Source organism: Plectropomus leopardus, chromosome 5 (assembly GCF_026936395.1).
Source record: "Plectropomus leopardus strain MGB_pleo_1.0 chromosome 5, ASM2693639v1, whole genome shotgun sequence".
NCBI classification, from domain to species: Eukaryota; Metazoa; Chordata; class Actinopteri; order Perciformes; family Serranidae; genus Plectropomus; species Plectropomus leopardus.
The window spans coordinates 20,750,750-20,765,095 of NC_142180.1; the positions used below are offsets into that span (position 1 = coordinate 20,750,750).

Below are 14,346 nucleotides of genomic sequence, written 5' to 3' on the forward strand. Positions count from 1 at the left end.
AATCCAAAAGAGATCAAATGATGTAAAAAAAAAAAGTGACTGGCATATATTTACATAAAGTGGCATACATATATAATTCCTTTGTCAGTGTGAAAGTTCTTGTGAGATATATCACCAACGAAAGTGTGAGATTTATGCTATTGTTTATGTGAAAATGAGCCATAGATTTTTCAGATTAATTCCTATTTAGGTCTATATGATAGAGGCAGCATAATCAGTGCAGAAACTTAAAACAGTCCACTGCCATGAAAATAGATTCAAGGACAGCTTGACAAACGCCCAAGAGTGCATATGGGACTAATTAGTGATTTTTTATCTCTTGTCCATTTATTTACAGAAATAGACTAAAATAGGAAGCAAATGTAATGCCTCTGCTGCCAAAAATAATTATCCTCAAACCAGAAATGTGGTGTTTTTGTTTTTTTTTTGCCTATTTGGAATGCAATGTTTGTTTCAAGGTCTGAGCCCTTCACTTCTCTGCAAGTCAAAACTCTGGTGTGTGCTCTTTCTCCAGCCGAGGCTAACCCAGCTGAGATGTTCCATATGTGGGGCAACACACTGCACACAGTGTGTATGGAAAGAAAATAGTATTTCCTACTGTACAGTCTCCATCAGGAGAGGATTGAAGAGCCAAAATTATTTGTTGCCATAATTACCCTGGCCGGCTAATTTAAGTGTGTGGGGGAAAAATCACATTAGCACTTGTGTGGAAAACTGTGTTCACTTTTAAACATCTGAAATGAATGCGGTCCTGAAGTGTGGAGAATTGGATTGAGGCTTCGCTGAGTTTGATAGATCCTGTTGGCACTCCAAGTTGTTTTTATATCTGGCTGGCATATTATATTCATGAGCACAATGATTTTATGAAAATAGCCTTAGGACGGTTGTGGCTCAATTAGAACATTCAGCTGCAAGCAATTAGTCGACTCAAGTGGGTGATAATCTGTACAGGAATTTTTCACGTGGACACCTCCCCAGCAGATGTGAAACTGCATGGCAGTACAGTTTGAAATAATTAATTCATTGATAATAATATTCAGCGAGGTTTTATGTCCTTCTTTTCAGGATTTTAGTTCTTAATAATTACATTTCCTCCTCTGCACTGATGATAATGATAACGATTGCAACCACAACACATTCCTACCACACAGATAGTGTCTTTTAGATTAAAACTGTAATTTAAATGCATTTGGATATTATTTTATAATAAATTTAGCTGTACATGCACTCACTTTTTTATTGATTTAAATCTGACTACCGGTCCTTATCACAGTAGCTTGAGGAGCAGTAAAGATGACAATGACACATCTTGACTAATCATTTTCACAAAAAGAACATATTAAGATATTCAGTTTGAACAAGTGGCTTACATCTATTGATTTTTTTTTTTTCTTGACTAATGAGCTTCATTGGAAGTATTCGATAACAAGGTCATTGATTACTGTAACATGACATGGCTGGGTCCTGCCGCTCCTGTGGATCGTGGGTTTTCCAAGCAGCCAATCATTGACAAGGATGATCAAAGCAGATGGCTCTCTAACCGACGACGTGAAATTCATTAGTGGGATTAGAGGACAGCTAGTTAGTTAATAATTATCATTAAAACGATCATTGCCGTTCACAATCGGGTATTTGCATGTTTTTAATTTGTAATGATGTCATCAGCTCGAATGTGACAGATTTTTACAAATGTTATTAAGTTAATGGGGTTGTTAACAGCTGACTTGTAATGTTGAAATGACCCCATGAATATTAGCATGCAATTGTCAATAAATGCGAGGCACTTCTGGAGACTAAATGATGCTGCTTACACTATTTATATCAGTGACAGGACTGCTTGCGAGGCTCTCCGAGGAGCTCCATTGCTGCTGCCTGACAGCACACTGCCTTGTTCTTCCTCTCTGTACATACAGTGTTAGTGTTTATTTAAAGCACAGGAGATTAAGATTTCATAAAGATCCAGATTCAGCTCGGGGTGTGCACAAGTTCATGAGCCATGAAACTGCTCTCTACTCAACACTATATTGGTGACGATGGGCTAAATTTAAAAGTGTACAAGCTGTCATCAGTGATCCTCTCTAGCCAACTACTTATAATAATAAATAGCATTTGTGGAATGAAGTCATATATATTAAATATTTTTTTTGCATATTAAAAAGTGGTGAAATGACCAAGGCCAAAGCCATGGAGTCATCAGTGGGGTGGACCAATTCTGTTGAGGCTTCTGTCAGTGGAGCAGCATCAGTTTGGCAGTATTTGCAGTACCTCTTTTACTGTTGTAGCTGTCACTTTCACATTTCTGGATGTATTAGACCCTTGTGGGAAAAGTTAATGAGCATTGATTCCTTATGGTGATATAATATTTTTATAGAATTTTTGCATCAATGTTATAATAGATTTCTCAAGGATTTCATTGGCTGGATTTGTCCCAAAAAGACACACCTGTTTGCATATTTTATCCATGAACTCATTTTAGTTTCCAGACAATTTACTATATGATAATATATATCAATGTCCCACTATAAAATGACATGCACCACCAGTGTTATCAAAATTATTGATTATCAGTACACATAAATTCTCATATTTATTTTCTGTAGTATCAGTGCTATCGACATTACTCACTGGCTTTCATTTCTCTTCAACAGCAAGTTGACACACACACACACATACACACACACTGCTGCGGCGTCCCAAAAGCTCCGCCTCCGTTAGCTCACTCACTCACTCAGTGTTGTCTCCTCGTCACTCGTCTCATTCGCTCTGGTTGCATAGAGGCTTTTGTGGCACAGTTTTAATGGTGACCAATGACCCACCCTTATTTGACAATGATAATAATTTTAATGTTTTACAAGTTCGAAACAACAACATCAATTAATCAATCAATGATTAACATATAGTCTTTTCCTGCCAATGTTTCTAAAGATAAAACTGAATCTGTCATGGTTTATTAATTTTTTAGATGAATCAAACATCGAAAATCATTATTAAACGTCCCCAATAGCGTGGCATTCTGCTCGTGTTTAAAAGGGTCACATACAGCATGGATTAAAAAGTATACACTCTCCTTGGAAGTTTTCATGTTTTATTGTTTCAAAGGAGCTTTAAATTGGCTTTTTTTGTGTGTTTATTCTTATCAACAGAAAAAGACTCTTTCATGTCAAGGTGAAAACAGATCTCTACAAATTGATCTGAATTAATTGCAAATGTGAAATGGAAAACATGTTTGAAATAGTATTCACCCCTTCAACATCATTTTTTAGTATGCACCTTTAGCAGCAATTTCAGTCTTGAGTCTCGATCAGCTTTGCTCTTATGGACACGGCACTTCTTGCAAGGGGATCAAAAGTTAACAGCCTTTTTTTTGAGTTCAGCCAGTTCGTGATCTGGACTCTGACTCTGCCACTCCGGGACATTAACATTATTGTTTTTAAACCATTCCTGTCTAGCCTCGGCTTTATGTGTGGGTGTGCTAGTATTGCATTCAGCCGTCTTATAAAGGTCACATTTAGACCTGCAGAATGTCACAATAGTATTTCCATTGACTTTAGTGGCATGGCAGTATACCTTTTGTTGGTTTGAAAATCAATAGGTGAGATGGACGGATGTGAGTCAGACAGCCGCCCTCCTGAGTCTGCAAGAGCCTGGAATCCCCCCGTTGAGCACCATTGGCAGCTCCAGTAAATATAACATAAACACAAGCATATGACAGTAATTACAAGTTTCTGGGATGCCGTCCCCCGGATATTGGCTCAGACCTGAAGATGAAAGCAGGATGCTAATGGTTAATTTCTAACGACCTATTTCCTGAAACATTATTGGGCCACCCCCTTAGAAAATGGTCTAAATATACTGATATTGGAGGTGATTATACATCCAGTGTGTGTGTGTGTGTGTGTGTGTGTGTGTGTGTGTGTGTGTGTGTGTGTGTGTGTGTGTGTGTGTGTGTGTGTGTGTGTGTGTGTGTGTGTGTGTGTGTGTGTGTGTGTGTGCGCGCGCGCGCGCGTGCGTGCGTGCGCGCGTGTGCATGTGTCCTGTTTGCAACAGATTGTTTCTTTCGCTGCCATTTTGTGGCCCTGGAAATGATTTAATTTTTCAATGGCCTGTCTGCTATCAACAGGCTTGCCTCTTGAGAGATGTCTGCCTTGATAATTGTGCCATGAACCTCATCAGCATTTCAGATGAAATGGAGCTAGACGGGTCACTTTGAGTTTAAGAGACGCTAATTTGATTGAAATTCAAACTGGGAGCACCAGGAAGTAGATTGTGCCTTTTTCTGTAATGTGCTCCCCTCACTCATGTCGCTTTTCTCCTCCAGTTACACTGCGATTGTTTTCGCTGCTGAAGCTATTTTTTATATTCTGAATTACAAATGGCTGCTTAGGATTCCTGAATGCTGTGGAGTGTTGAGGGATAGAAAATTGAGCAGCGGGGGCAAAACAATCTCGGATTCAGCGACTGAGGAGCCTCTTCCTTTCAGTCTAAAGTGTATGTGTCACATGAGCAGCACATGACATGTCACATCATGAGTGACCTCTCTGACTGGCACCAGTACTGATGTGCTGGTTCAAAGTAAAAACACTATTTTCAAAGTCGTAAAGACAAGACTATTCACAGTGATTATTTTTCTTTAGTATATTGATTTATCAGATGAAATGTATAAAACACCAGCTCTTGGCTTGATAAACCAAGCCTTTTGCCCACTAAATGATACACCGTTAAAAAAAACTTTTTGTTTTAACTTTAAATAGTTAGCGTCCAGACTGCTTAACAATTTTAAGTTGACTGAATTTGAGAAAATAAGTTGAAGTAATTCCGCAGATATTCATTGCATGTGTCATTTAATCAGTCATTCAGGACTGGACAAGCATTTGCTTCTTCCTACTACTTTTCGGACATGAAATGTAAAATGAATGTTGCTCATTGAAAATCTGTTGTGTATGTTCACTTTAATTTTTGTTTGTGTGTTTTACGTGCATAGTATTTTATTTATGTATTTTAAATGTTTGAAAGAAATTTATTCAGTATCATATGAATTAGCGCCCCACAAATGACGTTAGGGTCCAAAATGAGCACCCAAGTGAAAATGTGGGGAGAGGTTATGGTTAGCATACCTTTGTTTGCTGCACAGACTCTAGAGATTAGCTATAATACGCAAGTTAAACATTACGCAGCTTGCACTGCACATTTATTTAGTTTATTTTGTCGAAACACATCCGAACATCAATCTTATGCCTGTCATGTCGCAGTTCTACCTGTAACAATGCATTAAGTGATGTCTGACACTGAACATTAAATGCAGCTGCACAGATCTATCATTTTTCCTAAATTGATCAGTAAAGATATTCAGTGACTACATCACTGTGTCCCATCTAAAAATGAAACTTTTCATGTTCAAACATATGTTTGGCTTTTTTGTGCTGAATCATTTTATGGGCTGACATACTTGCTGATAACAATGTATTTGTGATAAGCTAATATCAGCCAGCATGTCTACTTCACTAAATACAGTACATTTGTACATTTCATTAGGACGGTGCATATGAACGAATTGTAAATAAGATTTGGTGTAAGCTAAAATTTACACAAGTTAAATAAGTACACCCATGCAAAGCATTGTTAAAAAAACGGCATTACATGATCTAGGTGATAAATCACTGAAGAAAAGATCTAGATTACAGTCTTTATGGTTCAGATGTGCTTTATAGCAAATTAGCGCCTTTTACTACGTTTGTTAGTGGAAATAGAGTTTGTAGAATTCCTCATGCTCAAGGCGATTTATTATTCATTTAGCACATTATCTTCATGTCCAATTATTCCTGTGACATGCTTTATGACAGCAGTGGAAAAGGTTAAATTGCATGTGGATACATGGTATCAGGAGTGCTATCAGTTACACCTTGTTGGCATCTTATCACACCCCTTCCTGCTGTCAGCAGGGAGTGCTCATTTTTAAAGGAGATTTGCATCAAATCCAAGCAGCATTTTCAGTGACACTCTAATTGTACTGATGTCTGCCTCTCCCAAAAGGTCAGAGATGTGATGGGATTACATTTGGAATACTTCAGTGTGATTAACAGGCCGGTCGGGGAAATGAAGGCAATCAGAGCAGAAAGTGGCTCCGTCGTGCCCTTCTTTTAGTCTTACTTCAAGAAAAAGTATTTTTTAGGATTATTTTTTGACTAAGAAAATTCTGACTATTGTTTAATTTTAAATAAATATACCATAAAGTAACTGACGGATGGATACATCTTTAGGATTTTACCCTACTTTAAACCAACTATTTAGTCAGGGTGTGGAGCTGGAAAGGTTTTATTTTGTTTTTTAAACTGGAAAACCCTTTGTTGAATCTCAGATAGTTGTTTTAATATCTGAAAAATAAGTAAATAAGGCACTGCATATTTCTCTTCACATATGGCATATTGGCAAATAACTAGGTGATGTGCCTCCTAAAAAGGTAGCTTACAATAGTTTTAAAGAAAAGTGCTTAAGCTCTTTCTCAACCAGCTAATTATTCTTTCTTTTGCACTACAGGATGAAATAAATTAATATTCTTTCCACTTTTGCTTCAGTAAAATCCTGTTGAGCAGTCAAGGTATTTATAGAAATAGAATGTTTCACTCTGGAGGAAAGTGGAGAAAAGATTCCTTTGACTTAATATTCATTATGTACATGATTAATTACTATATCGCCTCAGACTATCAAAAGATAGTCAGAGATATCATATTTTACATGTATTTAATTAGTGTGCACTTTGAGACCTGTGCCCTGGCAGGCCCGAATGCTGAACTTTTTATAGGAGGAATTTCAATTACATACTCTGCCTCAAATTGAGGTCTAGGACTATGCATGGGAGGAGTCATTAGGGCATTTTCAATTGGTCTCAGGAGATGCCAAGGTTTCACAGATGAGAAGGAATCAGAGTCACACAATCCCATAGATCAGGGCGCCTCTGCTCCACAGCATGAAAATTAGGGTAATATATCAGAAAGAGCTATCAACACTTATGTCAACATTGTTTCAAAAGAAATATGAGGTGTTTTTTCCCCAGTGCTTATGTCCTGTTGTTTAATACATTTGCCTGAGAAAAGATGGCATCCCTATGTCTCATTAGTGCCATGAATTTTATTTTTGATATCATTCTGTTTCATATGCCTAATATAAACCAGGCAGTCATTTCCCCAGTCTCATTGGAATCTGTTAGATAAAGCACTGTAATTTATATTGCCCCTGCATGATATGCTTATGCATGAGCAAGGGGACAGAATCATCAAAGTGACCATATAATATATGGAAAGTGCTGCAGAGTCATGAAATATTACCCGCAAAACAAGCAGCGTATTATAAGCCCAGCATGAGGTGCATGTTTTAATTCCAAAACAGTAATTCATTTCCATAAAAACAAATATAATATGCTGATATTCTCATCTGTTATCACACATGAAGGTCATTAACAAAGTGAAATGTCCCTTGAGACCATCACTAAACACAGATGCACGCACACAGATATAGACACAAACATGTGTCATTAAAGCCCTGTGATATAATATACTCTTTTAACACTGCCAAAAGCAAAATTCCTTTTGGTGAAATCAACATGGGTTTCTATTAAAAAATGTGTGAAATATTTTAATTGGCATACATGCTGATTGGGAGAAATAGAAAAGAAGAAGAGGGAGATGAATTGCTTTTGTGTGCAAAAAAAAAATAGAAAAAAGTAATGGCTTATTCTGCTCTCTGTCATTTTTGTGTTTTAGTAGGGTTTTTATTTGAACACGAGAGCCGTTTGTTTAAGTCGCCGAATAATGTTTTGTCCTATAAACCATAACACACTGCATGTATTCATGGTATGCAGCTAAAATGTGGTTGGTTTCAATCTAAAACCTAAACAGTTTCCAGCCCCCCGTGCGTTTTTTCAACGCTATACATCCCTCAACAGTAAGCAACTCTCCACTGTTCCAGCGTGCTGCCTAATATTATATTAATAACATTTGGACACAGAGCGGTGATTACCTCAGCGGCCCAAAACAAAGGCAAAACCCAAAGCACAATACAAAGCAACCAGTAATACATTTTCCAATGATCTGCTGTAAATGGGCTCACTGGTCTATGATAAGAAGAAACAAATATTACCTCTGGTCCCTGCTAAATCAGCAGAACAGAGTTATTGATCTGGCTCCTCACATTGCCAATAGAATTTTAAGTCCCCTTGGTAGCAAAGATGGCTTGCTGGGGGTATAGATGTCATTATCATGATTTCAGTACAGGGAAAGGGCGGTCACCTGCAATTCCCCGGGCTTCAGAGCACACCACAACCTCAATTAGGATGTCTGCTCTCCAGATGTTAAAAGCAGCACTCGAAATTAACTTTTGACACTGCTACACATGGCTGGTGAAATGAAAACAAAATGTTTATATACTATATATATGTGTGTGTGTGTGTGTGTGTGTGTGTGTGTGTGTGTGTGTATATGCAGTATATTTATGTGTGTGAGTATTGATTGATTCTGACTGATAATTTTGATTTCTTTTAAGGGAATATATATATATATATATATACTGTATATATCCCCCTCGAAAAATCAAAATAATCAGAATCAATTCTATGTTGTGCAAAATGTGTGTGATTTGTTTTACTTTTTTTTTTTTTTTTTTACATATTAAGGACAGTGCATGCACACACACACACAAACATACATTATATAATACACATGTATATACATATGTATATAGATATATGTATATACATATGTGTATATATATATAATGTCTTTAAAAAACAAAAAAAGTACTGTAAATCACACACATTTTTCAACATGGAACTGATTCTGATCATTTTGATTTTTTGAGGGGATGCCTTCATTAGTATTTTGGTATTTTCTGCTCTTCCAGGTTGAGAATCATGAAGACTGTAGTAGAAATCATTAACGAGACCTTTGATGGCATTTTGGGTGTAAATTCAAGAGCCTCATCTAGCTACTCAGCATGTTGACGGATTCAGGGAACGAGCATGCTCAAATCAATAAATCAGGACATTTGAGTGGAGCACAGACTGTATTTATTTCGTGCAAATGAGCCTCACCAGATGTGGGGGAGGGGGGTTAAATTCTAAATTCACATGAGGCCTCTGTACAATTGTAGTCCGGTGTGAATAACTCTTTGTTTGCATCCACTAATATTTGTTGCATTTGTGCTGTTCATGTACATTAATTTAATTCCACATTTTATATTTAGTTATATTCAGTTATAGTTTACTTGCATTAATTTCCTGGAGACTAACCCAAACCTCAACAACTACTTGCCTAACTTGAACTTTAACCTACCCTAATCCTAATCACTGACCTAAAAATCAGATTTTTCCCAATTGGAGACACAGCTTTTGTCCCCACTTAGACAAGCATCCCCAATTAAATTTGTATTTAGTCCCCGAAGGTAGACTCAGTCACACATACACACACACACACACACACACACACACACACACACACACACACACACACACACACACATTGAATTTTATTCAATCACAACTAGCAGGGACAATTTAAAGAACAGACTGAGCAAAAACAAAAAAATGTGTAAAACTGCAGGATTCATTCAGAAAAACCTGGGTAATGTAATATACTGTTGGCCTTTTATTGACTGAGGAAAAAAAAATGTTGCAGAGCCTTTTTGGATTCTTTCATTGGCCTGCACACATTCAGACAGATTATCCAAGCTTGTGTAAAAGATATTCAGAATAGCACAGCGCACAAAGGACCTCTTACACCAAACATATAGCCGAAATAAATGAGTGCTAAGTGAGAAGTATATAGTCATATAGCTAACATTTCTCATAGTAATACCTACTTTGTTTGTTTGAATTTGAAGAAGATGTGTTTCTACATTTCTCTGCATCACTTGAATTGTGTGAATTTATGCGTTTCAGTGTTTGTCTATTAACGTTGCTGCAAAAGGCTACACTGTAAAGTTGATTTTACTTTTAAAAAATCTAGGAAACCAATTGCCTTCAAAAAATGTAAGTAAATATAACTACACATTTTAATTTTAAAGTTTAAGAAAATCAATCCCTCTATTTTTTTTTTAAACCAAGTTTACTGTGCTACATATCTGGATTCTGCTGGTTGCAAAGTAATCAATCTTATTTGTATTTTCTTAAATGTTTTAACAAAACTAAACTTGCAGGTCTCCTAACTTTATAATTGGCTAAAATCTCTTTGTGATTGTCAAGTTAAACCAGACTAACTTGTTTTGCATAAGTTGCCAGCACTTAGAACAAGGTAATTCCACAACTTCACAAAATTAAGTAAATACAGCTACATTTTAAGTTAACTTAAGAATTAGATATAAAGTAAACAAAAATGTATAATAGTTATATTTACTTTTTCAAGGCAGTCAGTTTCCAAGATTGTTTTAAGCAAGATAACAACTTGTCAGATTTCACAGTGGAACATGGATGTAAAGGAACAAGCGTTATCATTGCTGAATTTGTTTCTTTGTTTTTCCCTCAGATGCAACAATCGGACCCAGTGCATTGTGATCACGGGTTCAGATGTCTTCCCTGACCCCTGCCCAGGGACCTACAAGTACCTGGAGGTCCAGTATGAGTGTGTGCCCTACAGTAAGTGTGACCCTTCTGTCATGAATTGACCCCCCCTCCCCCCCCTTCACTCCCATCCTCTTCTCAAAAGTCTCTTTCTCTCTCTGTCCTCTGTATCATACCATATCCTGTCCCATTTCTTCCTCCTGCCTTGTCCAGACAGTATGCTCTCTTTGTCTGTAACACCTCCCAGCACCATTTCCCTCTGTCTCTTCTTCCATCTGTGTCACACCATGAACTTTTCATGAAATATGACCTGTTAAGCCCTTTGGTCCTCTTTCTGTACTGCCTTTATTATTGATGTGCTCGCCGTGTTTCCAGCCGATCGAGGAGCCTGGTTATGAGGTAGCAGCAACGAGGGAGGGTAGAGGAAGTCATGCTGACTCTCTGCGATGGCAAGCGGGTGTTTCATTACTCAAGTCTTGCTCAGAGAAGTCTATCAGGCGCAAAACACAGCTCACCTTGATGGCTTAATATACATCCATACAACAGGTGTTGCAATATGTTAACAGATGTTTCATTATGTAACAGAACAGAATGGCTCCACTCGTAAGTCAACAACGTAATATTTCATCTAAAGAGATAGTGTTAACATTTTGTCCGCTCCTCAGTTACTAAAATATTCATAGCTCCCAAACAATCTTTAGATTGCCCTTTGAATTAAAAATTCCCCTTTGTCCTTTAAGCTGCCATGTTCATTTGCAATTTGTGAAGAAAATTCCCCCATGTAACCTTTACAAGCTGATTAATGACAAAGATTTAGATGAATTGCCAGAATCACTAATCAGGTGTTACTGAAATAATTAGAGTGGCAGTGATGGGAAGATAGTGTTTGGCAGCTCTTGTAGCTTCAAATGAGTATTTTGCACACTGATGTCTTTAGATGGGTTTCACTCTTGAATCAACTCTAAAGGGAAGTTTAGTCCCAAATATAAATAATGCATCTTTATGCTACATTACTTTTTATATACAACACATTTATCCTGTATTGCTCATTACGAGTATACCTGTCCCAGCTGTTCCTCTCAGTGCAGAATCAGAGTGCATTAGTGAACATCATTAGATGGTGAAACTCATTACAACTTAAAGGTTAACCTCTCTGAGGCTTTGAGGACCTGTAATTAAAAATGGAATAAGCAATAATGAGCATTTGAGTCCGCCTTATTGAGCAAAGCCAAATCCTGTAGCTTTCTAAAAAGCCAAACTTGCTGCTTTTTTTTCTTTACTCGCCTCATAGTTAAGTGAAGTATCGATTATGTCTTGCTGTGTTACCTCAAACCTAATAGTAGGATTAGCCTCAAGGTGCACTCATGTCCACCCACTGTTATGATTGTCTTTTGCCTCCTTCTTGCACCAAGGAAACAGTCAAGGCCGGCATAGTGCAGAAAAATAATCTTCCCAAGGACTCTCAGTCCTGGCAAAGTCTGTCTAACAAAAAATTCAAACAGGTCCTCACTTCACTCTAAGCAGTTTCAAACATGCATGTCTGTAGCCCCGTCTTTTTGCTTCTCAAGGTCCATGCCCAACCAGAATAGGACCAAGAACACAGAATGTATCGTATCGCAACTGCCCTGGTAAGTGATTAGTGTTCTCCCAGTCTGACCAGTCAGCCCACACGAGCCCAGTCCAGCCTTTCCCACTCAAGTCTTGTTGTAAACTGTGATAGACTGTGATTCATAGGCAAGTTTCGTGTTATGTTTTTCCCCTCTTACCAATCCTGTGTCTCCTCTTCCCCCAAAATAAAAACCATATACCCAAGATCATTTTGTAGAGTCAGACTAACGCAGAGAAAGGCAATCATAGGGGAAGATTTACTGAGCTTTGCCACACCAGAGCAAAGCCTTACTGCAGTTTTCAGATGGGATAGCAAAGACCTTACTCCAGTTTTCTAGTTTTCAGATGGAATAGATCATATGCCAAATACCAAGATTTGTGATTAAAAACATTGCACTGGTCCAGGAGCTTAGGATCCCCTGGATTTGCCGGGATACAAGACTTGAGAAGTTGTTTTGCAGACAACGTATTAAATCCCCATTAAGCTGATCAACGTTGGGACCGCAGACAGTGTCCTCATTTTGACTAGTAACTGTTGCCCCTCAAAGTCCATATGTGCCATGAAATATAACCAGCAGTTTAATAGCATAATATGATAAACAGTTGTTTCCTTTCTCTATCACCGACTGAATGTAATGTGGTAATTAATCCCTTCTATTGTCTGAGCCTGTGCATAATCACACAAGCAATTTTGGATTTTTTCACTTCTGTGCAAGTGGCCTTTGCAACATGTTGCCTACATTTCCACCATTCTCATCCCTCTGGCTTCATAATTTGGTTCTTGTCATGAACCGCCCTCATTAGCGACAATATCTTCATGTTCCAGCCAAGGATGTAAATTTTGCCTTCACCTGGCACTGAGTCACGCTCTGAATTGGCTCGAGTAATTGCTTGAATCAGGCAACATAAAGGCAGAGATGTTTCTTTATTAAGACCGCTCTGTGCAAGTTATTTTGAGAAATACTGAAGATGAAGAAAAAAGTTGCCATCCCTATATTACCCTTGCAAAACTGCAGAGACACTGCCAGTGGGCATAAACAGTCCTCATTGCTAATATTTTCATTTTCCATCACATTCTCATGCCACTAAACCCCCAGCTCCATGTGACAGTGATGGCTAGATTTAAAAAATTGAAGTTAAGCTGTAAAAGCATGATTTTTGGGTCCCCTTTGGTGTTTTTGTTTCTGTGTTCAGTTTTTCCCCTTCCTGTTTATTCAGTGTAGCTTACATGATGTTTTAATTTAGATTAAAGACTGGAGCCACTAGCCGAGTCTGCAGTTGATGGCAGACATCCATTCATATCAAGATGGAACACCCGATTATTAATATTCATTATATTTTGATTAGTATTAAGTCATAGAAAGCAGGAGATCCATAGAAAGCCTAGTGGAGAAAGTTTAGGGTGTCTGGGGTTAGTGTGAGTTGGCATGTGTCTGATGTTTGTTTGTTTTAATGTTGCTATATTATTATAAGTGACTGACTCTCTTCCCTTCCCCTGTGCAATCTGCAGGAAACCTCCTCGGCTATCTGAATTACTCTCTTCATCCACTGACTGATTTCTGATCACACTGATTGTTATTTCTATTTTTACATCTCTACTAACGTCATCAGGTCTTCCGTCATGTGTTCTCCTTTTCCTTCCAGGTTTCCTTCACGCCATCTCTCTCTCTGTCCTCTTCTCACCTCCTCTGTTTTGTTTGGCTGAAGCAGCTTCTGACAACTTAAATTTTGTTTTTAATTTTTTTGCTTCCTATCCGTATTTGGTCTCTTAGTTAGACACAACACACTTGAATTTCTTCTGCAGAAGGGCGTGCATTCATTTATGGATCCACATGAATCTCTAGTTTCTGCTGCTTTTTTTTGCCACTGAAGCCTAGGTCAGACTCAACAATTCTAACAGATTTAAACTGTAATATGAAACGGCACTAATTGGAGCTGGAGGGGAAACTAGTTTATGATTGCTCACGTTATCCCATGGTGGAAGTTGGCCCAAAATGTATACATTTAGTACTTCAACATTGATCCTCGCGGGCCCGCTGCGGTCGAGCCTTTGTATTGTGAAACCATCTGAGACTGAAATCTGAGAAAGACAAAAACCAATAGAATTGTTAAGCAAGGGCAAAAGCACTGACGCATGCAGCCTGTACTTGGTAGATTGACATCTACATCAGTAAACAGCTGCTATGTTATTG

General features: G+C 37.9%; 1 protein-coding gene across 24 annotated transcripts in view; it reads left to right on the forward strand.

Annotated features, from left to right (window-relative positions):
- adgrl2a (adhesion G protein-coupled receptor L2a) overlaps positions 1 to 14,346 on the forward strand; it is a 107,140-nt gene that overhangs the window by 49,310 nt on the left and 43,484 nt on the right. For 23 of the 24 annotated variants that reach the window (XM_088077692.1, XM_088077698.1, XM_088077695.1 and 20 more), the window contains exon 4: positions 10,512 to 10,621. In XM_088077692.1, the coding sequence (XP_087933818.1) occupies positions 10,512 to 10,621 (110 nt within the window). Of the gene's footprint in view, positions 1 to 10,511; positions 10,622 to 12,114; positions 12,175 to 14,346 lie in introns of all 24 variants that reach the window. The other variant, XM_088077699.1, reaches the window with a different exon arrangement.